This window comes from Nicotiana tabacum, chromosome 3, assembly GCF_000715075.1.
Source record: "Nicotiana tabacum cultivar K326 chromosome 3, ASM71507v2, whole genome shotgun sequence".
NCBI classification, from domain to species: Eukaryota; Viridiplantae; Streptophyta; class Magnoliopsida; order Solanales; family Solanaceae; genus Nicotiana; species Nicotiana tabacum.
The window spans coordinates 148,938,844-148,961,327 of NC_134082.1; the positions used below are offsets into that span (position 1 = coordinate 148,938,844).

The 22,484-nt window shown below is 36.3% G+C and overlaps 3 protein-coding genes across 3 annotated transcripts; all 3 read right to left on the reverse strand.

Moving 5' to 3' along the window:
• Positions 1–7,874: 7,874 nt before the first annotated feature.
• On the reverse strand, positions 7,875–12,224 carry LOC107822719 (uncharacterized). Its single transcript, XM_016649286.2, has 4 exons — positions 11,913–12,224; positions 11,301–11,492; positions 10,766–10,900; positions 7,875–8,329 (listed from the first exon to the last, which is right to left on the reverse strand). The coding sequence occupies exons 1-4, from the start codon at positions 11,985–11,987 to the stop codon at positions 8,195–8,197; spliced, it is 537 nt and encodes a 178-aa protein (XP_016504772.2). The 5' UTR covers positions 11,988–12,224; the 3' UTR covers positions 7,875–8,194.
• A 2,597-nt stretch (positions 12,225–14,821) lies between these two features.
• LOC107822717 (vacuolar iron transporter homolog 4-like) lies at positions 14,822–15,779 on the reverse strand. The gene has a single exon (XM_016649284.2). It carries the CDS (start codon positions 15,777–15,779, stop codon positions 14,874–14,876), a length of 906 nt encoding a protein of 301 aa, XP_016504770.1. The 3' UTR covers positions 14,822–14,873.
• On the reverse strand, positions 14,915–18,520 carry LOC107822718 (uncharacterized). The gene is made up of 3 exons (XM_016649285.2): positions 17,984–18,520; positions 17,778–17,894; positions 14,915–17,463 (listed from the first exon to the last, which is right to left on the reverse strand). Exons 1-3 carry the CDS (start codon positions 18,311–18,313, stop codon positions 17,386–17,388), a joined length of 525 nt encoding a protein of 174 aa, XP_016504771.2. The 5' UTR covers positions 18,314–18,520; the 3' UTR covers positions 14,915–17,385.
• Positions 18,521–22,484: the final 3,964 nt, after the last annotated feature.

Genomic DNA, 22,484 nt, shown 5'->3' on the forward strand with positions numbered 1-22,484 from the left:
GGGCATCTGATGTCCCTAAGATAGCTTTCCGCACTCGGTACGGGCATTATGAGTTCTTGGTGATGTCATTCGGGTTGACAAATGCCCCAACATTTTTTATGGATTTGATGAACCGAGTGTTCAAGCCTTACTTGGATTCATTCATTATAATCTCCATTGATGATATTTTGATCTATTCCCACAGCCGGGAGGAGCACGAGCAGCATCTTAGAGTGGTTCTTCAGACTTTGAGAGATAGTCAGTTATATGTTAAGTTTTCGAAGTGTGAGTTATGGCTGAGTTCAGTTTCATTCCTGGGTCATGTTGTATCAGCATAGGGTATTTAGGTTGATCCGAAGAAGAATGAGGCAGTCAAGAACTGGCCTAGACCAGCATCAACTACAGAGATCCGGAGTTTTTTAGTATTGGCAGGCTACTATCATCGGTTTGTGGAGGGATTTTCATCTATCGCAGCCCCAATGACCAGGTTGACCTAGAAGGGTGCCCAGTTCAGGTGGTCGGACGAGTATGAGGTTAGCTTTCATAAGCACAAGACAGCTTTGACTACGGCACCAATGTTGGTTTTGTCCACAGGTTCAGGTCCTTATACATTTTATTGTGATGCATCTCGTATTGGACTTGGTGCGGTGTTGATACAGGATGGCAAGGCCATTGCCTATGCTTTGTGGCAGTTGAAGATTCATGAGAAGAACTATTCGGTTCATGATTTGAAGTTGACAGCCATTGTTCACGCGCTGAAGATTTGGAGGCATTATCTGTATGGCGTGGCATGTGAGGTGTTCACGGATCACAAGAGTCTGCAGTATTTGTTCAAGCAGAAGGAGCTAAATTTGAGGCAAAGAAGGTGGTTGGAGCTATTAAAGGACTATGATATCACCATCTTATATCATCCAGGAAAGGCCAATGTGGTGACCAATGCTTTGAGTAGGAAGTCAGCCAGTATGGGCAGTCTTGCTTATATTCCGGTCAGTGAGAGACCACTTGCTTTGGATGTTCAAGCTTTGGCCAATCAGTGAGAGGTTGGATGTTTCTGAGCCCAGCCGTATATTAGATTGCACAGTCACTCGTTCTTCTTTATTGGAGCATATCCGAGATCGGCAGTATAATGATCCTCATTTGTGTGTCCTTAGAGACACGGTGTAGCACGTAGGTGCCAAGCAGGTTACCTTAGAAGATGATGGAGTTTTGAGATTGTAGGGTCGAGTTTGTGTGCCTAATTTGGATGGGATTCGAGAGTTAATTTTCGAGGAGGCCCATAGTTCCCGGTACTCTATTTATTCGGGCGCTGCGAAGATGTATCAGGATTTGTGGCAGCATTATTGGTGGAGGAGAATGAAGAAGGATATCATTGCATATGTGGCTCGGTGTTTGAATTGTCAGCAGGTTAAGTACGAGCATCAGAGGCCCGGTGGTTCATTTCAAAAGATTGAGATTCCTGAGTGCAAGTGGGAGCGCATCACTATGGACTTCATTGTGAGACTTCCACAGACTCAGAGGGAGTTCGATGCAGTGTGGGTTATTGTTGATAGGCTAACCAAGTCAGCACATTTCATTCTTGTGGCAGTCTCTTATTCTTCCGAAAGGTTAGTTGAGATCTATATCTGGGAGATAGTTCGCCTTCATGGTGTGCCCGTGTCTATCATTTCGGACCGAGGTACGCAGTTTACCTCCCATTCCTGGAGAGAAGTTCAGTGAGAGTTGGGCACACGGGTTGAGTTGAGCACAAAGTTTCATCCTCAGACAAACGGGAGTCCGAGCAGACCATTCAGATTTTGGAGGATATGCTCTGAGCTTGTGTCATTGACTTTGGAGGCTCGTTGGATCAGTTTTTTCCTTTAGCAGAGTTTGCCTATAACAACACCTACCAGCCAAGTATCAAGATGGCTCCTTATAAGGCTTTGTATGGTAGGCGATATCAGTCACCGGTTGGATAGTTTGAGCAGGGGGAGGCTCGGTTGTTAGGTACGGATCTGGTTCAGGATGCCTTGGACAAGGTCAGGATTATTCAGGATAGGCTTCGTACAGCTCCGTCTAGGCAAAAGAGTTATGCCAATCGTAAGGTTCGAGATTTGGCATTCATAGTCGGTGAGCGGGTATTGCTTCGAGTGTCTCGCCTAAGAAGGGCGTGATGATATTCGGGAAGAAGGGCAAGCTTAGCCCTAGGTTCATTGGCCCGTTTGAGATTCTTGATCGAGTGAGAGAGGTGGCTTATAGACTTGTGTTGCCACCGAGCTTATCAGTCTTGCATCCAGTGTTTCATGTATCCATGCTTCGGAAATATCACAGCGATCCATCCCACGTGTTAGATTTCAGCATTGTCCAGTTGGACAAGGACTTGTCCTATGAAAAGGAGTCGGTAGATATTCTAGACCGACAGGTTCATCAATTGAGATCGAAAAATTTTCCTTCTGTTCGTGTTCAGTTGAGAGGTCAGCCTGTTGAGGCATCGACCTGGGAGTCCGCGTCCGATATGCGGAGCAGTTATCCCCATCTTTTCCCCGACTCAGTTACTTCCTTCTTCTATCCGTTCGGGGACGAACGATTGTTTTAGATGTGGAGAATGTCATAACCCAAAAGGTCATCACTTGTTTTAAAAGTAAATTCTACGTTCCAAAGCCTTAAAAACCTCTTTCTGTCTCACCTCGACTTGCGTGCGCAGTCCAGTCGCGTAGTCGGAAAGCCAATATGTGAAAAATGATGAATTTCGGCTTTAAAATGAATTAAGTTGACTTCGGTCAACATTTTGGGTAAACAGACCCAGACCCATGATTAGACTATCCCGGAGGGTCCGTAGGAAAATATGGGACTTGGGCGTATGCCCGGAATCGAATTTCGAGGTCCAAAGCCCGAGAAATAAATTTTTAAAGAAAATTATTTTCTGGAATATTTATTAGTTTTTGAAAATGAAATTTGTTTAAAATTTGATGGTATCGGGCCCATATTTTGGTTCCGGCGCCCGGTACAGGTCTTATATGTGATTTAAGATAAGTCTGTGAAATTTGGTAATAAACGGACTTGAGATGATGTGAATTAGATCGTATTTGAGAAATATTTTGAAAATTTAAAGTTTTTAAGAAATTTCATGATTTTTGATGCTAAATTCACAGTTGTTGATGTTATTTAGTGATTTGAATGCATGAGCGAGTCCGTATGATATTTTTAGGTTGGTATACATGTTTGGTTTGGAGCCCCGAAGGCTCGAGTGTGTTTTGGATAGGCCACGGGGTGGATTTTAGACTTGGAAAGTTGCAGACTTCAGCTATTGCATTGTAGGCCTGTTCGCAAATGCGAAAATAGCCCAGGCCAGCCTACCTCGCAAATGCGAGGGATTTATCGCAAATGTGATCCCCCAGTTTGTAGCCAGTCGTCGCAAATGCAACATGTTTTTCGCGATTCCCAATTCATAAATGCAAAAGCTATTTCGCAAATGCGAGCTTAGCAGAAGTCAGGGTCCGCAATTGCGAACCTTGGTCGTAATTACAGCATCTTCAACCCGCAATTTTATAACTTAGCCAAAAATCTTTCATTTTTCACACTCTTTCAAAACCAAAACACTCTTGGGCAATTTTCCAAAGACAACTCTTCTTCCAAATCGATTGTAAGTCAATTTTAACTCGTTTTTTTCAATCATTAACATATTTTCACATGATTTCAACTCAAAATCAATGATTTTCATGGGGGAAATTGGGTTTTTTGGGTAGAACCTAGCTTTTTCAAAAATCGGGAATTTGGACCTCGATTTAAGGTCCGATTTCAAAACAAATTATATATTTGAGTTCATGGGGGAATGGGTAATCGGGTATTGGTTCGAACCTCGGGTTTTGACCATGTGGGCTCAGGGTGATTTTTGAATTTTTGGGTAAAACTTTAGAAAACTCATTTTTATGCATTAGAATTGATTCATTTAGCATTTATTGATGTAATTAAGTAACTTATGACTAGATACGAGCGAATTGATGGAGGAACCAAGAGGTAAAGCGATAGTAGAGACTTGAATTGTGTTTGTGGCATCGAGGTAAGTGTTTGGTCTAACCTTAGCTTGAGCGATTAGGAGTCGAGTCTTATTTGCTATGTGGTATTTGCAGAGTACAACGTATAGTCATGGTGACGAGTATCTATATGTTGGTGTCAAGCATGCCCGTGAGTCTTATATTGTAGTTATTATGACTTCGTTGTATACTTCATGCTTTGGTGATGATTTCCATTGTTGCGCAAAGTTTGTGGAAGTAATTGTGATATTTGAATATTGAGGAGCGTTGGCTCAAGTTGTATAATGAAATGTGAAAGTATAATTGGTAATTGAACTTTTTAGAGCATTGGCTCAAGTTGTGAAGTGAGTTGATAAGTAAAAGTGAAAAAAGAGAAGAGAATCATTATATTATCTCCCTTGCTGGGATATTGTTGCTTTTAATGTTATCTCCCTTGTCGGGATGTTGATGCTTCTTATGATGTTGTTCCCTTGCGGGGACTTGATTTTTGAACTATTGTTCCCTTGCCGTGATTCTTATTATAATTTCATTTATTCCCTTGCCCTATTGTTTGTGATTGTTGTTTGGGTGAGGAAGAGTGTTAAAGCACGAAGGGTGATGCCGTGCACATTTTCATTACTTGATTGTTTTGGTGAGGATGAGAGTAAAAGCACGAAGGGTGATGCCGTGTATGATTTATGAGGAAAGAGTGTAAAGCACGAAGGGTGATGTCGTGCCGCACGATGTACCATTCTGTGCCGATTATATTGATTATATGGTGAGGTAGAGAGTAAAAGCACGAAGGGTGATGCCGTGCACATTTTTCATTACTTGATTGCTTTAGTGAGGACGAGAGTAAAAACACGTAGGGAGATACCGTGCACTTATTGATTCCTGACTCTTTGTTGATATCTGAGATATGTTGTCTCTTTTAATTACTCGTTGTCTTTCTATTCTAAATTGATAGTTCCCCGCAGAATGTTACCCCTGCCATACTTGACTGTATATTATTGTTCTTCTTTTCCGTTGTATATAGTTAATTGCACAGGTTTATTTCGTAGTCTAGTCCTAGCCTCATCACTACTTCGCCGAGGTTAGGCTAGGCACTTACCAGCACATGGGATTGGTTGTGCTGATACTACACTCTACACCGTGTGCAGATCCCGGAGTAGCAGCTTTTGGACTGTAGATCGAGTGGTTGCCTTAAGTCCATACGGAGATCCAAGGTAGTCCGCAGGCCCTGGCGTCTCCCTCTATCCCTTTACTCCTGTTTCATTTGCTTAGTTCAAAAGCAGTGTATCTTTTATCTTTCAAACTTTGTATGTAGTATTCCTAGATCGTCTGTGAAACTGTGACACCAGTTCTGAGTAGTCGATGCTCAAATAGTTGTTTTGGATACATATTCAGATAATTTATTGTTTTCCTTCCGCTTATTGTAAATTCCGTTGTCTACATGTTATTGCTTTATAATTGTCAAAGAATATAAAATGGGTAAAAGGGTAATTTGTCCAAACAGTCGGCTTGCCTAGCTCACATTAGTAGGCTCCATCACAACTCCCGAGGGTGGAAAATCCGGATCGTGACAACAGGACAAAACTTCAGCATGTTTTGGCATGAAGTTTTAGCAAATGAACTAAATAACTTAAGCATGTTTAGTCTGAAGTTTTAGCAAATGAACTAAATAAATTCAGCATGCATTAGCAAAAACTCATTAGAAAATTACATACTGCAAGACAAAAACTTAAGCATGTTTAGTCTGATGTTTTCGCAAATGAACTAAAAAATTTCAACATATTTTGGTATAAAGTTTTAGCAAATGAACTAAATAACTTCAGCATGCATTAGCAAAAACTCATTAGAAAATTACATACTACAAGACAAAAATTTAAGCATGTTTAGTCTGAAGTTTTCGCAAATGAACTAAATAACTTCAGGATGTTTAAACTGATGTTTTAGCAAATGAACTAAATAACTTCAGCACTCATGACAAAACTGTAGAGTGAAGGACAAATAACTTTAGCATGCATTAGCATGAAGTTTTAGCTTCAATGTAAAACAACTTCATGCTATATTAGCATGAAGTTTTAGTTTCAACATGAAACAACTTCATGCTACATTAGCATGAAGTTCGTGGTTTTTTGATAAAGCTGCTGAGAGGAGATGAGGAGATCTTTTTTCATGAATGACGTTGCAGATCACGCGATTTATCAGGGATGTAAGTGTCATATTATTACTGATTTTTTATCAACTCGCTACCAAATCAATAATTTTTAAAAATAGGGTATAGGTTAAAAAGTGGCACAAATACAAGGTACGGCCGCAAATCCCCCAATTATTTTCTCAAGTTTAGTTCTTGTAAAAAGTGTAAAAAGATCAATGATGAAAAAAAGAGTACAATCAGATTATTATTTTTCAAGTTTAATTCCTCCAGAAGTAGTAAACATATCCACCATGACTCTATATACGAAGCAAACTTTTCATAGATAAACCGTATACAATTTTATACGTGAATAATGGTTATAAATCTTTACAAAATTATTCCCTTTTCAAAATCACCTTAAAATTTTGTTAAATATTTTCTTGTTGAACTATACTAGGATTAATTAAATTTCATAATCAATTCATATTTTAATTATCAAATATAAACTCTTATGTTTGAACATGTAACATAACTTTAATTCCCTTCAAGTTACATTCCAACTATATGTATGAACTATAATCTACAACAAACAAAACAACAACAATCCAGCGTACTCTCACAAGTGGGGTCTAGAAAGGGTAGGATGTACGCAGCCTTATCCCTACCCTAGACAGGCAGATAGACTGTTTTCAATATACTCTCGGCTAAAAAAAGGATGGAAGAAGTAGTGATAGCAAGTAATAACAATACAAGGTATTTAGAAAATGAAACGCAAGATAGTAAAAGAGAGTATGAAAGAAATACTAATAGTCGGTAATATCAGTACAAGATATGAACTATAATATATTTTTTTTGTATTATATTTGAACTATTTTTCTACACAAATAATATTTTTCTATTTGATATTTTTTTGAAAAAAGATATTTGAAAATTAAACTAATAAAACAAATAACTAAGAAAATACTTTAAAAAGCGAGAGACAGAGAAATCAAGAAAGTAGTTGGCAAGAGTCAATAATACTAATGATTCTGCAAATACAGAGATTCAAAAGATAAAAATATTAGATCGATTATTTTATCCTATGAGATAAATGTATTAGCGGGTGAAATTATAACTTACCGCTGAATATTTAAAAATTGGGATGAACTAATATTAAGAAATTGAGTCAATAAAAGAAATGATCTCCTATAATGTTGAAAATAAAAATCAAGTTTTGAATTAACAAATTAGCTAAATAATCATATTCAGTTCTTTTTGAAATTCAACATATTGGTAAAATTATTTTTAAGTTGACAAAACTCTTAGGATAATGAATTTATATTTTATTTGGAATTGTCCCGTTGTTTATTTTCTCTCTCTTGGAATTTGTTCCAACAACAACGGTTTCTTAATTTTTTAATATTGATTTATTTATTGTATAATTAAATTATGAAGAAATAGTCTATTATCGAAGAAATTTATTTTTCTGTTTTTCATGACATATACCACCAGCGTTCTCAGTCATGGTAAAGATGATAAGAATTTCTTTTCATATTAAATGTTTCTATTATCTTCGCTTGTCAAGATGATATTGAATTTAAAAATTGTGTCAACATAATAACATTTATTTTATTCATTTAAGCAAATATTATATTTATTTTGAACGTCAACTACTATTTCTAATAATTTGTTTATTATGTATATAACTTTTACTAATTGACGGAATTCACACATGACAACGCACGTGCTCTAAAACTAGTAAATATAAAAAATCCAAACCAACAATATGTAAAATTCTAGATCAATATTGAATATATATGATGGATAAGAATCACTAGTTCACAACCAACTATGGATGAGTCGAATTCAAGCAAGCATCAAACTAACATACAATCCATTTGAAGCTACAAGCCCAAATTTCTCTTGATCATATGAGGGTTCGCTATGCAAATAATCCGCTACAGGTATATATTGCTTTGAAACGTAAAAACAAATAAGATCTCTGTTCTCTTCAATGTCAGCATGTTGTCACATGCAAAAGCGACGATCCTGCATTTCAGCAGCTTAATGAAACAACAAATCAGAGGTATACATTAATTTTCGGACTTTAACATCTCACATGCAGCCAGCCAAGCCATTTTCTGTAGGATTTACTTGGATACCTTCTCATTTTAGCATTACCAACAACTTTGTGATCTGTTTTCTCAGCTAAAGATGTTGCTTTAGTAGTCGAGGCTTCTTCCTGCGAAGTAACAATTTTATGTAGCCATTAATTGTTAGGACCGAAATAATCAGGTGTCATGCGGAAGGTAGCAAAGCAAACATTGAACGACGATAAATCAGACAACAAACGAGAAATATATCAAAAGAGACACAAACATTTAACGTGGTTCGGTCGATTGACCTACGTCACGAAGAGGCAAACACAAGTAGTACGCTAACACTTGTCCTGAAATTCTCCCCTAAACAAGACTCTCAAATAAAGGTGTTTAATGGGTCGGGTTGACTCGTAACCGGACCGGCCCGGTACATAGGGGGCCGGGTGGGGCTGGGTAGGAGGGGTAGGTCCGTTTAAATTTTGGTAACGGTTAACCGGACCGGTCAAACCCGGTCCACGTGAACAGTACCGTGTACCGGTTAAACCGGCACGGCCCGACCCGGTACAATCTTTTTTTTTGTTTTTTTTTTTTATTTTTTGAATTAAGTGGGGCCCACTAACCGTTGGCAACGGTAAGACCTGGCAGGGATCCGTTGCCCAACGGGTTAATTGCATTAATAGCCTCTTTTTTTAAAAAAATTTAACCTTTTTTCAATTTACAAAATTAACCTTCTCTAAAACTATAAATACACCCCCTCTTCTTCATTTCTTCACTCAACTCTCATTTCTCAATCTCAATTTCTCTCATTCTCCAATTTTCAAGATTTCAAGTCTCAATCTCAAATTCTCAATTCTCAATTCAATTTAAATCATGCCTCGTACTTCTAGAGTGCGCTCATATGTTTGGCAACACTTTGAGGTGGTAGAAGAAAATGAAGAAGGTCAGAAAGTAAAGTGCAAGAACTGTGGTCAAGTCTTAAATTTTCGTTCAGAGTCTGGCACAGGCAGTTTAAGGAGGCATATCAAATATTGTCTTGAGCGTCCTCCGGAAATTCGTATTTAAGATTTAAGACAATTTGTGTTATTTTAAAATTATTAGACGTATTTATGCTTAATGTTTTAGTTTGTTAGATTAATTTGAAGTATTGTTAATTTATTATGCATGAAAATTTAGTTTTACTATTTTTTGTTAATTTACTTTTTAAATGCAAACTTTAATTTTGAATTTTGAAATAAATGTAGCACTTGCAATTTATATTAATACTTTTGTATTAATATAACTTGTAATCATTAAATTAATACAAAGTATTAATATAACTTACAATAGTTATACAAAATACAAAAAAAAAAAAATACACTAAACCCGGCCCGACCCCCTCAACTCGTAACCCGTACGGTTCAATTTTTACCCGGATGAACCCGAACCCGTTAAACCCGTTAAGCCATAAACCCGTAACCGGCCCAGACCGTAACCCGTACGGGTCCAAAAAATAGCAACCCGGCCTGGCCCACCCGTTTAACACCCTTACTCTCAAACCCCCTATTGCTACATTGTGGATGCTACTGAATGAGAAGGATTTCCAATTTATAGAAGTCTGAAATATTTTCCTCCAAGAAAAAAGACTAGCCAAACATGCAAGAATTATATTTTCCTTTTCGTAAATGAAAAAATCAATTATGGTAAATATATTGCTCTTCCTTCAAGAATTAGGAGAACAAAATATGGTAAGAACACCTAACATTAATTACTACAAGTCGCTAACTAATGCTAGTATAATTATTACTCTCTCTGTTCCAATTTATGTGAACCTGTTTGACTGGGTACGTAAAAAGAAAGAAGACATTTGGAATTTGTGATCCTAAACAAGTCAAAAGGGGGTCTAGAGTATTTATGTGGTTATAAAAGCTTATCATTAAGGTAGAATTGAAAGTTTAAGTTAAATTATTTTCAAATTTAGAAAGGAGTCATTCTTTACGGAATGCACAAAAAAGAAAATACGTACACATAAACTGGAACGAAGGGAGTGTATAAACTGCAATATGTTAGAAAATGTATTCAACATGCTTGGGGAATTTACGCTCTCACTATGGTACTTACAGTTGCGTGCATCATGTATGACATAATTCTTTCAGGATTTTTAAAACTTGAATTACAACAAGAATACGATGTGAGTGTTTGAGAGTGATAAAGAAATATAAAGTGTTAAACAATTCTAATTGTGTGTATAATTTGGATGTAGAAGATATATGTATTCAGTTAGAATACTTTTAGATATATAGGTTAATAATACATGATTATCTTAACAAACATAACATTTTCTGAACAGACACTTATTACTTTAGCTTTCGAACTCAAATATTAAATTAATAAATTTAAACATTTAACTATATAAAGCTGAAAAAAGTTACTGCAACACGTGTTTTATTTCAAGTGTCTTGTATTCTATCAAAATGAGGTATAGTAACTTATTTTTTCTTCTCATTATTACTAACTTTTCTCAATCACTAACTAAAGGAACTTTCCAATTAATATGCTTCACCAAAGCATGGGCGTTGATTAGTAATTAGTTCTATGTTTACCTCGAGTTGCCTCTCCTGGAGATTGGCCTTTTCATCTTCTTCACTCCTTGCAGCTGTATATGCAACTGAATCATGCCTTGATGACTTTGTTGAGCTCGACCTTGTCGTGTTTCCTTCATCCATTTCTAAGCTTAACTACAAGGAAAAATTTAAAACACAAGAACATGACCACCATAATAATTCTGCGCACAAATAAAGTAGATTGTGATTATTAAAAGTTGTAACCATGATTTTTTTTTTCATGCGCTCCCGTTTGATCATAGGTTTTTGGCAAAAAAATTTCAAAATTATTTATTTATTCATGGAATATAATCAGTTTATTGAATATAGTTTTTAAGTTTCCAAAATCTGGTTTAATACAGTTTTTGGATGAAAATTTTTCACCAGACTTAAATTTTTTTTCAAATAAAATACATGTTCAAACACAACATCAATTTCTAAAAATTATTTTTTAACATAACTTCAAAAAAAAATTCAAGTTTCAACCAAATCTATATGAAAACGCTATAGCTACATCTCCTACTTTTCTAGTTACCTGCGAAACTCGGTTCTCGAGCGCTGTGAGCCGCTCTATGAGTGTGCCTTTGAGATAAACTTGTTCCAGAGCAGAGGATAGAGTCAGAGTCTGAGTCTTGCACTTATCCTCTTCTTCTTCTTCTGCTTTCTTTGCGACAGTATTTAGGGAATGTCTTCCAGAAAGCCCATGTTTCTCTTCCAGAAGCTGCAGCTGTACATAATCACCATTTAATTTATTCAATAAGAAAGACTATTGTTCACGACTTGTATTGATACAACCCATGGAGAACTTGACAGAGGCTGATTCAGGGAACCCTTCGCCGAAAAATTATACTGCGCATATAATACAAAATTAGTTTTGCACCTTTATATGTTACTCTATATTTAAATCCTCTTGACACAGCCCAAAAGTTAGCTACTAAGATGGGAGAGTCCAAGGCTATATAAACCACATATCAACATATTACAATACGGACGTGGTACTCAAAGTTCCGTATCTTGCAATGGACCACAACATGTATGCACTTTAATTTGATCTTCTCAGAGATTATTGTATTAAGTTTCATAATTATCAAAAAAAAGGGGGAAGCAAATTAACATATTTTTAGTTGAAACAGAAAAAAGAACTTACCAAGAAATCCAGTCGATCTAATCTTGGAATAACAGGCAATGAACAAGTTAAGTCTTTATTCTCGAGCCGGTTCATTGTTTCTAAAAGCCGGGAATTTTCTTTTCTGGGGGTTACTTTCCTCTCTAGCTTCTTTATATTATGGAGTAAGTACGTAGTGTTTGTGCATATATATCACAAATTTATGACTTATCTGCTATAGGTGAATAAGAATTAAAGAAGAGACATTGAAGATGAGGACACTGCAGTTCTTGAATATTGGTAAAGAATCAGTTGGTGATCTTAATAGAAGCTGGTCACTCAAAGTGAAAGCGAGGGGAGTTGGGGGTTATTAAATGGCAACTTCCACGCCATACTCTTTTGTCGACACTCATGATCCGTCATCGATCTTTGACTAGTAGATTTTTTTAATCCTTTTTCCGTCCTTTGGATTCTTATCTCAACATGGCCTATATAATACAGTAGTATGATAACAAAGATCAATCTCAACGACTTGCCGGTTTCTTCTCTCCCTATAGCTCGTTACGTCTACGTGCACATTTGTCTTTCACAAGGAATATGGCTTGCGTCATTGTTTGGCTATTGTGATCATATTGTCAATCAGTTTAAGTTTTATTCACATTTGCACAATCATTGTTAGATAAAATAGTGTTTAGAATAACTTTGGTTGTTTACCCTTAAAATGAGTAACAATTAAATTTTATACGCGATTTAAAGGATACGTGATTTAATTTAACATGAATGATTTAAGAACAGCGAGTAATTGAATTAAAGGAAAACAAAACGATCAAATCAAATGTGATTAAATAATTAAGCATGGCATTAGGTTTGAATGCTAGAAACCGGTTCCGACCGTGAGCCCTCGAGATGGAGCTCGATTGCAACTAAAGGAATGAACAACTGAAAAACACTTGAACAATTGTTAAAAGACAAAAGTAAACTTTATTGCTTTGATATGCATGCCAACTGTGACCCAAAAAATAAAAAGGTTCCCCCATTTATATAGTATGGGAGTTTCAACCCTAGTACAAGTCTAAATAAGGTAAAAATTATTTTCTTCCCTTTTTCCCTGTAAAACACGATCCGCAATTAATATCGGATGTGATCTGCACCGTAATCTCCGGTTGATGGCGAATATTTCGGCTCCTCGTTCGTCCTCTATAACCGTCTTCCCTTTAACCTCGATTCTTTGTTTCGCTCGAGCTTGATTTTTTTCATGTTTGGCCATGCCCGATTCCCGAAGTATCATTCGTCCCTCAGGCTTCGATCTGTGTGCACCCTCCGCCTTACCCGAGCCAACGTCAAATCACGTTGTCCCTCGTTTCTTCATTGGGAAATCGGGGGTAACTTTATCCCCGATTTTACTCGTACACATTGGTAACTTAGAAAATGCTAGACATGTTAGAATCGATCAAATCACACTAAACGTGTAAAACATTATTTATATTATTAATTTAATTCAAGAGAAAAAACATAGAACCCGGTTCATGCATCAAATTATATTAAATTAATTACTAAGATTAAGATGCAAATTGAGGTAAAGATATAAATACTTCTTCAATTATCATGATTAAGTGACAAATTATACATCAAAACACATAATATAAAATTATTATTTTGATGCATACACCCAATGTATGTGATTATTTTCTTTTTCTCAAATTAATCCCATCTAGTAAGTAATTACTCAGCAAAAATAAAACATCAAACACCGCTTGGTGGCCAGTTCTAAAGAATGGTCAACAATAAAATCCTAGGGCTGCTTTGCTTTTGGAATATTTCACGTGTTTTCATTGATTACATCAGAGCGTACGTCAAGTCTAGAGCTTTTACTTCTAAAACTGATCAGTTTAATCAAATATGCTAAAAAAATTAATTTATGCTATCAGAATTTTTTTTAATTACTTATTCAATTCAAACAGACGCGGAAGGAAGCATATCTCACTCTCTTTTTTCTCCTGATCCGGAAAGGAAGCATATTTCTTAAGTTACAATATCATCTGTGAAGAATATCTTTTCAAATAAACCAAATTTGTCCAAATTGTTTTCTAAAGTCTTCAGCAACAACATTCTTAGCTGGCTAAAATGGTTGTGCATATATCGCATGCCTTCCATTTCCAAGGAGCGTAGCACTCGGCAATTTATGATGCCATGTTATGCACCAGTCTTTCATCAGTACTGAACAAGGCAAATAAATGCATTAACTAAAGTATAGATGGGTTGCTGCGCTTTTTTTAAAAAAAAACAAAATTATGTCGGACAAAAAGTTATTTCTAATTCAATTCCATCTTTTCTTATGACCACTTATGTTTAAAGTCACATCAAAGACGTAAGTTTAGGTCTTGGATTTTCAACATATCAAAAGGAGGATGAGAGAGGCGGCACTTTTAAGAAAATAAAGAAGGAAGAGGGACGTTCTTCCTTCTTGTATATTTTTCATCCAACTAGTAGTCTTTAAATGTTGTGTTTTTCATTTTGTTAACAGTTGGATCGAGTTGAAATTTGATCACGAAGTTCACTTAATATACCTTTGATATGAATGGCAGTGACCTGAACCTGATGGTCGTGTTTTTGGAGGTCTGTAGATGTAGATTTAAAGTAGTGAATAGTAACTCTGTTTGACCTTTTCTTTGTGGGACTTTTGCAGCTCTCCGTTGATACATGCATTATTATCATATTTTTAAATTTTAATTAACAACGTTAGCCTCTCCTCGTTGACCAAAAACGTGTTTTATTTTTCTTTAGGAAGGTAAGCATAGTTGGTTTTGGTCCCCTGTAACACTGGGAGACATACAAACAGTAGAGGCGAATTTAGGGAGGTTTTGGTGGGTTCAACTGAACCCGTTGTTTTCAATTTGAGTAGCAACTACATATGCAAAAAAAAAAAATTCTCTCTCTATATATATATATTAATCACAAAGTCTAGGTTGTAATATTGACGATATTAACGTGCTATTTTATTTATTAATCATCATTATCATTCTTTGTATCTTTGTCAAAGGGCATGAGTAAAGCATATGTGATAGCCATTGAAATCCACCCTCCAAATAAAGCTCTCACAGCAGATATCTTTACTGATGAGCCACCAAGATAAGCCCCAATTCCACCAAATAAATACAAAGCCAAAGATGCTACAATCACTATCACACCAATCCTGATCCTGTTTTCACTCACCACTAGAGCTGGAACCATAGGAACAAAGGCTCCAAACAGAAAAGCCAGTGATGATGATGCTGCAGCCTTCAACGGATTAGGCAATGGCTCTAATTTTCTGTCATTTTCCAGCTGTTTTGACTCCTGCATTATCGTTCGTTTTGCATCATTTTCCATAACTTTTATCATAGGAGATCTTGCAGGTGTCAAAGCAATATGGTGCTGTATTTGCACAGGTGATTCATATAGCAGCTTTCCACCTTGTGTTGAAGTCGCTAGTATATTGCGAAAGGACATGTTGGTGGCGTCTCCTTGCTTGGTTTCTGCAATAGTTGGACTGCTGCAAGCTATCTGAATCTTTGTTTTGTATCCACCATCTTCTCCTTTTAGCTCGTTCTCTGACCTACAGTTGTCAGCAATGGACTTTGCAATGTCTCGTTGAGTTGAGACAGAGACAAACTCTCCGACAGCCATGCTACAGGCACCTGCAAAAGCTCCAGCAACTCCAGAAAGTACCATAGACAGTTGATCTTGATCTTTAGCTGCACCAACACCGAGCATCAAGGACGTAGTGGAAAGCAATCCATCGTTTGCTCCTAAGATTGCTGCTCGAAGCCACTGAGCTCGCTCTAGTTTCTTTGAAGTTTTCTCTTCCTGTGAAGCTGCATGAGCCTTTTTCTTGGCACAAGTACTCTCAATTAACTGAGGAGAATCCATGATTTAATGAATGTGGAGTGTGGCTTTGAGCTGTACGCACACTCGTAACGTGTGGAAGCAATATGTAGGAGCCCAGTTCATAAAGGATGAATATTGAGATCCAAGAAACATAGTTACTTAGGTGGAACCGTGGAAAAAACAAAGCTGATACGTTAAAACCCAGAAGAACCAACATAAGCCCATAGGTAGGTGTTCTTCTGAATGATTTACTTACGCCAAGAAGGTGACATCAAACTATACAGACAACAACCAACTGCAAATATAAAGTAAGTTTCTATTGTTTGTTGCTCCAATTAGAGGCAACCAGAGCATCACTTTGTCTTGTTCTAGATGGCACATCATCCAAACCAAATTATAAGAATTCATTCTATCCGATTAGCCTCTTTGCTCAATATGTAGAGAAAAGCAATGTATAGTGATGTAGATGGATTCTTTTCACAGTATGGCATCCTAACCTGGGGCACAGTATAGTAGCTTAGTCTGTGGGGAAAGAAGGAAATTCAGAGCCCCCTTCGATCCCTGCCCCTGCAATTAAGGCATGCAGCAAAGGAGCCGCTTAAATGGCTGCCTCATGCAAACTAAATTCTGATCTGATGGCAATTTACTATGCATATTCTCCACATACTTAAGCACCAACATTTGCGAACTGTTATTTGGAAAAGATGCACCTCAAGAAAATGTTTTTGATAGACTAATGGTGTAGACTAATGGTTACAGTGCAATCATCCTATTCTCTTCAAACAAAAGAACTCAGACTTCTATAAATGACATCTTTTCAGTTGAACTAGTCCCTATCATAAAACTTACGCTTCATTGCTCCGGTGTTTATTTTTAACCCCATATATCATATCCATCATCAAAAGCAGTTCATTCAGACATTGACTACTTCAGGAGAAATGGAAGAAGCTTATTGTAAGAAATTACTTTGTACATTTTATCTGGAATAAACAACACTTGAAACAGAGAGAAAAGAGGAACTAACATGGAGAACTTAGTCCTGCTCGTTAACTTAACTTTTTCCATTCTAATCACAGAACTGCCATTACAAGATTTGACGTCACATCTCATACTGCTCACTTCCATCCCTTCCAAGAACCAATTAGTTTGAGAGCAAGCACTATACATTTTTTTCAAAATTCTATTTATTAGAGTGCAACTTAAAGTAAATACTCTGTGAGGTGAAAGCCTCATGCTCCTTAAGTCTGTTTAATGATGGACTAGATAGAAAGTTAGCGATTTACCAAGGTCGATAAGTTAAGAGTTAAGAAGCAACACTAGACTGGTTGATAACTTACATAAGTTGAGTCAAATGTTCAGCCAGTAGCTTGTCTAACCACAAGTCGGTAAACTGATTTCTCCAAACAAGAGATGGAAATAGTAACTTCTGGTGATCCAAGACTTTTAGACAAGTAGTCAATACAAAATTGATAATTTGGAATGACAGGTATTTAGAAGACAGGTTTTTGTACCGTTATGTTGCCTAGAAAGATCAACTCAACAAAACATTCATTTAACATAATGATGTTTTCCGTAAACAACCACCAAAGACATCCGATAAATGCATTTTTGACGCGGCAGATATCACCTAAACATCACATATAAGACGTCACATATACCCATCCCTGCGGTCTTGCTCCTCTGCTTCCTTGTTAGCAACTTCAACAGATTTGAACCAAAGGTATGCCTGGATAATATTCTAGTCAGCTAAAATGAACACAGAATAATCCACCTTTATTGTTTTGCCAGAAGTAGTAATGTAACTAACAAAACAAAGACCAATCATTAAGAAACTTTTTCATTGGTTCCTCAGCCCTATTAAAGAAGTTGTTTGCCTATAATTTAAACATAAGGAGTAGTTACCATTATGTACAAGTGTGTTAAAGACAGAACTTGCAAAAAGTTCAAATTTGCATATTCTTAGTTTCATCATTCAAAGCAATTTAGCTTAACCAAAACTGCAGGAACGCATGGATAGAGAAGAAAACTATATCTACTTACAGAAGTGGGAATGCCTGTGAAAGCAAAGAATCCAAGCACAGGAGCATAAAACACACTATCTGAGCCCAAAACTCCAAATACAGGTTTCTGATTCACGTACTCAAAAACAGAACCAATCTGCGCTCATAACCCAATAAACAAAACCCATCAAGACTTAATCTTTGTTTAAAAGATCAAAAAAAAAAGGTTCAAGGTAAAGAATTCACCGCTGCAATTGCTGTGACAGCAGAAGCAAGCAAATAAACAATGAAAGGAACTTGAAAGGTTGAAGAATCTTTCTGGGATTCATTTTTAGCCCAAGGGGGTGGCTCATCTGAATCGGGTTTAGCCCATGTGGGAACTGATGGGTCTTTTTCTTCTTCAGTAGCAGCAACGATTCCAAGCTTACGACTGGCAACTGAATTTCTGTTTCTCTTGAAATAACCAGAGGAAGAGAGTGGAATTGAATTGGGCAGGCATAGGTTGATTATTGTTGAGGAATGGATAATAAGTGAAGGGGAATTGCAAAGAGATGAAGAAGGTAATAATGTCACCATTTTTTTTTCTTGATGTGTGGGCAGAAGAGATAATTATGGCTTACAGTGTAGTTTACAAGGCATTGTCAATTGCGTGGGACTGTTGCTGTGTATTTTCATGGTCGAATATGGCTAGGGGCTGGGAATAAGAGATAGAGTTCACTCAAAAAAATCTCTCATTTTTCCTGAAAATAAAATTGTATTTTCAAGAAAAAAACTACTGGTAGGGACCGACATATTGGGAAAAAGAAAATGTCAATGCGCATGTGAAATATGTTCTTATTTTATAGAACTTTTCATATGCTTCAAATTGATATTAATGCAGGGATTTTTATCTATCTATACACTACGTATAAAATTTATTTACTCTCTTTAATTAAGTTTTAATTTAATTATATAATCATATACAATTTATCAATTACATATAAATATTATAAAATAAAGACCGTAAAGTAAAAAAATCGAAAACAAGTATAGAGAGAGATTGATATATTATTTTATTTCAAATTGTTGTACATAATGAACTGAAATCTCTTCTATTTATAGAAGAAAGGAAGCCGATGTGTAAGCTGTTACTGCAAGTTGATGTGTAAGTTATTACTGCAAGCTGATGTGTAAGTTATTACATAACATCATGAGCCTCTAAGGGCATCCCATCATATCATATCGGCCACTATGGACAAAATCATCATCGTATACCAGCTGATCAGGTAGTGGTGTGTATATAACGACATAACATTTCCCATAATGCCATAACCTCTTCCCATATCACATATACATATATATACACATATATAACGCCGTTTGAATCATATTTCAGCCACTGTGGGCAACATCATCATCGTATACCAGCTGATCAGGTGGTGGTGCGTATATAACGCCGTAATCTTTTCTCATATCCCATATACATATATTTACATATATACGCGTATATAACGCCATCTGGTCATGGGTCAATGCACATGTATAAATGAGTGAAATGCATGAAAAATACATAATAATCTCGATATTCCTTCCGGATAAACTTTTTCAACTGCGTATTATTCTAAGACCCATGAACAGAAGATAATAATAATTCTCACAGGGAATCAAGAATATAGACACCCCTACTATTTCTATGAATAGAGTAATTTATAGAAAACTGTGTATTTGCTCGTTTCTTCAATATAATTTGGACCATGCCAAAAGAAAGAAGAGATAACCTTAACATACCTGAGTCGATTCTCTTGAGAAAGATTACACCGTACTCCCTTAATATTGCAAAATCTCACGTAATTTCGAATTTTTTAAAACAAAATTTTCCTAAAGCTTGATGAACCCTTTTCAGAAGAGGTGAACAAACTCAGTCCCTTAGATATTCATAAAATTGCGATCATTTTTTGGCAAATCATTACGGACCGTGTATGTATAAATAGCTCATCATCTTTTATCCACAAATTCTTATTTATCACTAACTTTAAAATATATCTAATCTTGAATGGCAGTGTAATAAAGAGATGAGATTGGAAAGAGGTGTGTAGGGAATGAACTCTAAATTTTGGAGATTATGATCTTTAGTTTAGGTTGGTGTGACACCTTTCCAATTTTCATATTAGTCATCTAGGGGTCTTAGGAAGCTTGCCACGTTTGGGTTGGGGGGAATTTTAATGATTATTCACTAAATTTATTAATTAACTAGGTAATGTCTCGTTACATGGTAATTAACCAATTACTCACATAATTAAAAAAAATCAAATTACTTAAAATTATACTTTTTTTAATACATTGTATATATCTTACTATTATGGTCATGTGGTATTTTGTATTTTACTAGTCCATAAATACCGGGTATTTTAGCTCGGGCCGTATTTTTATCCCAAAATGACAAATTTCGACGAAACTCACTTTCTTCGATTTGCTTACCCTCTCACCTTCACGAACTTACTTATCCCTTGTTTGAAATAGCATAATACTTGTAACCTCAAGTAATCTCATTCTCGATTTTGCGTTGATTAACTTTACAACGAAATCATAACACCCAAAAATACGGGATATAATATTTCATCCCCGAGCTTCCATTAATTTATTTATGGCGCACTTTCACATATGAAAATATGGGGTGTAATATTATCCCCCCCCCCCTTAGAACATTCGTCCTCGAATGTTGACTAATGCATTTATCATTCCCCTAACCCATAGCTTTTACAGATATTCTAATATTCTTCTTTCCATTCTGACAACTGTTCTCTGATTACATCCAAAGTCCAGAGTATTCCTACATATATATCTCTTTTTCACACAACGGACTGTGGCCGGAATTCTTCTAATCTCGTAACTCTTGCTACTTTCTATCATGCATCCTTTACGATACTGACCCTGTGACTATGCGACTCTTCTCTCCTTTTTCCTTTAGCTTTTAACCAATGTTTAGGCTGTACTTTGTAAACATATATAAGGCTTAATAAGATGCCTCTCTGGGCATCTATAGGTGTACTGAAATTCTTCACTCGATACTTTGTAAAACTTGCGAATATGGCTATATCTTATTTCATAGACCGGGTTATCCTTTCGTATGACTTTACTGCATCTACATAGGTCATACTATGCCATAAATCTTACTTTGATTTATCATTATTGAGGTCTGCAACCAACTTCAGGTTGCTCTCGTTGCTTATCCTTAAGACTGATGGTCTAATCTCATCTCATACTGTTGAACTTTTATCCATCTATTGTTGATTCACCTTAATATTTATCCATCATCTACTACTGATAACTTGATCTCTTATGAAACACCGTCTTTAGGGTTCGCGTCTCATTGGGGCATCTGGAGTAATTAGATTGATTCACCTAGGGGTGATACTATACTTCCATAACCGTACTTTATAGCATTCCAATGTGATTCACCTTGTATGGGTATTTTAATCATATCCAATTCATGAGATCCCTTTCTTTTCTTTGTTAGATGATTACTCAATCGAAAGGTCCAAATGTCATCCTTTATCTGTCACAATTATACCCTCATTTTATTACCGGGTCAACATTTCATTTCTTCTAAATGCTATTAATCTTAGACTCCTTTGAGTTCATTCAGGCTATACTGAACTTTCAATAACTTAGAGAAACCATTATCTCTCTTGTTTTTATGGACTTAATCCTAAGTACTTATCCATTCTCGGCACCTTTTCACTTGTCTTTCCTCATTCTTACTCATGTTTTCATAAAACTTTGTCGCTCTACCATACTTTAGCTTGCGACCTATACATATCCATTTATACTATTCACAACTTTCCTTCAACTTGCGTGCACCATAGATTTCCTTATGTTATTCTGGAATGTCAAGCGAGACATCACATCGTCTCCAACTTTTCTTTATTCTCTTAACTAGATCTCTCAATACTTAGAAACCATAAGCTAGAAGACATGCCGCCGACGATGCCGCTATCATTCCCAGTTATTGGATCCTCGTGCTTATAGCCTTCTATCCGAAGTATGGACTATTCACAATCTTCTGCCTTTGAGTATGTCATACATTATTCACCTTTACCTTACTTACCTTAAAATCTCGTATCATATCTTCTATCTCTTTCATAACCTCCCTTCCACCTAGGTTTAATTCACGTCCATAACTTGAAGCTCTATTATAATACTCGCACCTCTGGTACATACACAATTCGGTGGGAGCTTCGTACTAACTTCTTATGAGGCTGGTACTTCTTCTAACTGGATTCCTTGTAGAGCCATTATAGATTATGGTTGTTGTGTTATTTCTCTTGAACATCTATATTAAGAGCGATTATGTCATGTTCTCAAGCATAACTTCTATAATTTTTCTAGGTCCAATAATCAGACTCCTGATTTACTTAGGTGATGTAATTCTTTAGTTTCATGTTCCTTCCGCCATACCAAGCAATACACGTCTAAATCATACTAACCAAACACGCAACTCCGAAGCAAATGGAGCGCACTAACATCTTCCGCTGAGCTGATAGCTTACTTGGAGAGCTCTCGACCTATCTATTTGGACCTGCGGGCATGAAACGCAGCGTCCCTAAGCAAAAGGGACTTCAGTACGAATAATGTACCGAGTATGTAAGGCACATAAATAAGTACATTAGAGACATGGAAGAAATATAGGGTACATGACTCAACCTGTACGTCGGAATAACTTTGTAAATCATAAATTACTTTTAGTGTCATACACATGCGTATGAAT

Bases quoted from the DNA above. Each gene is read 5' to 3' on its own strand.
- LOC107822719 (XM_016649286.2), bottom strand. From the start codon at position 11,987: ATGAACCGGCTCGAGAATAAAGACTTAACTTGTTCATTGCCTGTTATT. The intron at 11,493-11,912 runs GTAAGTTCTTTT...GATTATGTACAG, and splicing joins TAGATCGACTGGATTTCTTG to CTGCAGCTTCTGGAAGAGAA. The intron at 10,901-11,300 runs GTAACTAGAAAA...TTTTCCTTGTAG, and splicing joins TCGAGAACCGAGTTTCGCAG to TTAAGCTTAGAAATGGATGA.
- LOC107822717 (XM_016649284.2), bottom strand. From the start codon at position 15,779: ATGGATTCTCCTCAGTTAATTGAGAGTACTTGTGCCAAGAAAAAGGCT.
- LOC107822718 (XM_016649285.2), bottom strand. From the start codon at position 18,313: ATGGTGACATTATTACCTTCTTCATCTCTTTGCAATTCCCCTTCACTT. The intron at 17,895-17,983 runs GTGAATTCTTTA...TTATGAGCGCAG, and splicing joins CTGTCACAGCAATTGCAGCG to ATTGGTTCTGTTTTTGAGTA. The intron at 17,464-17,777 runs GTAAGTAGATAT...AATATTATCCAG, and splicing joins TCACAGGCATTCCCACTTCT to GCATACCTTTGGTTCAAATC.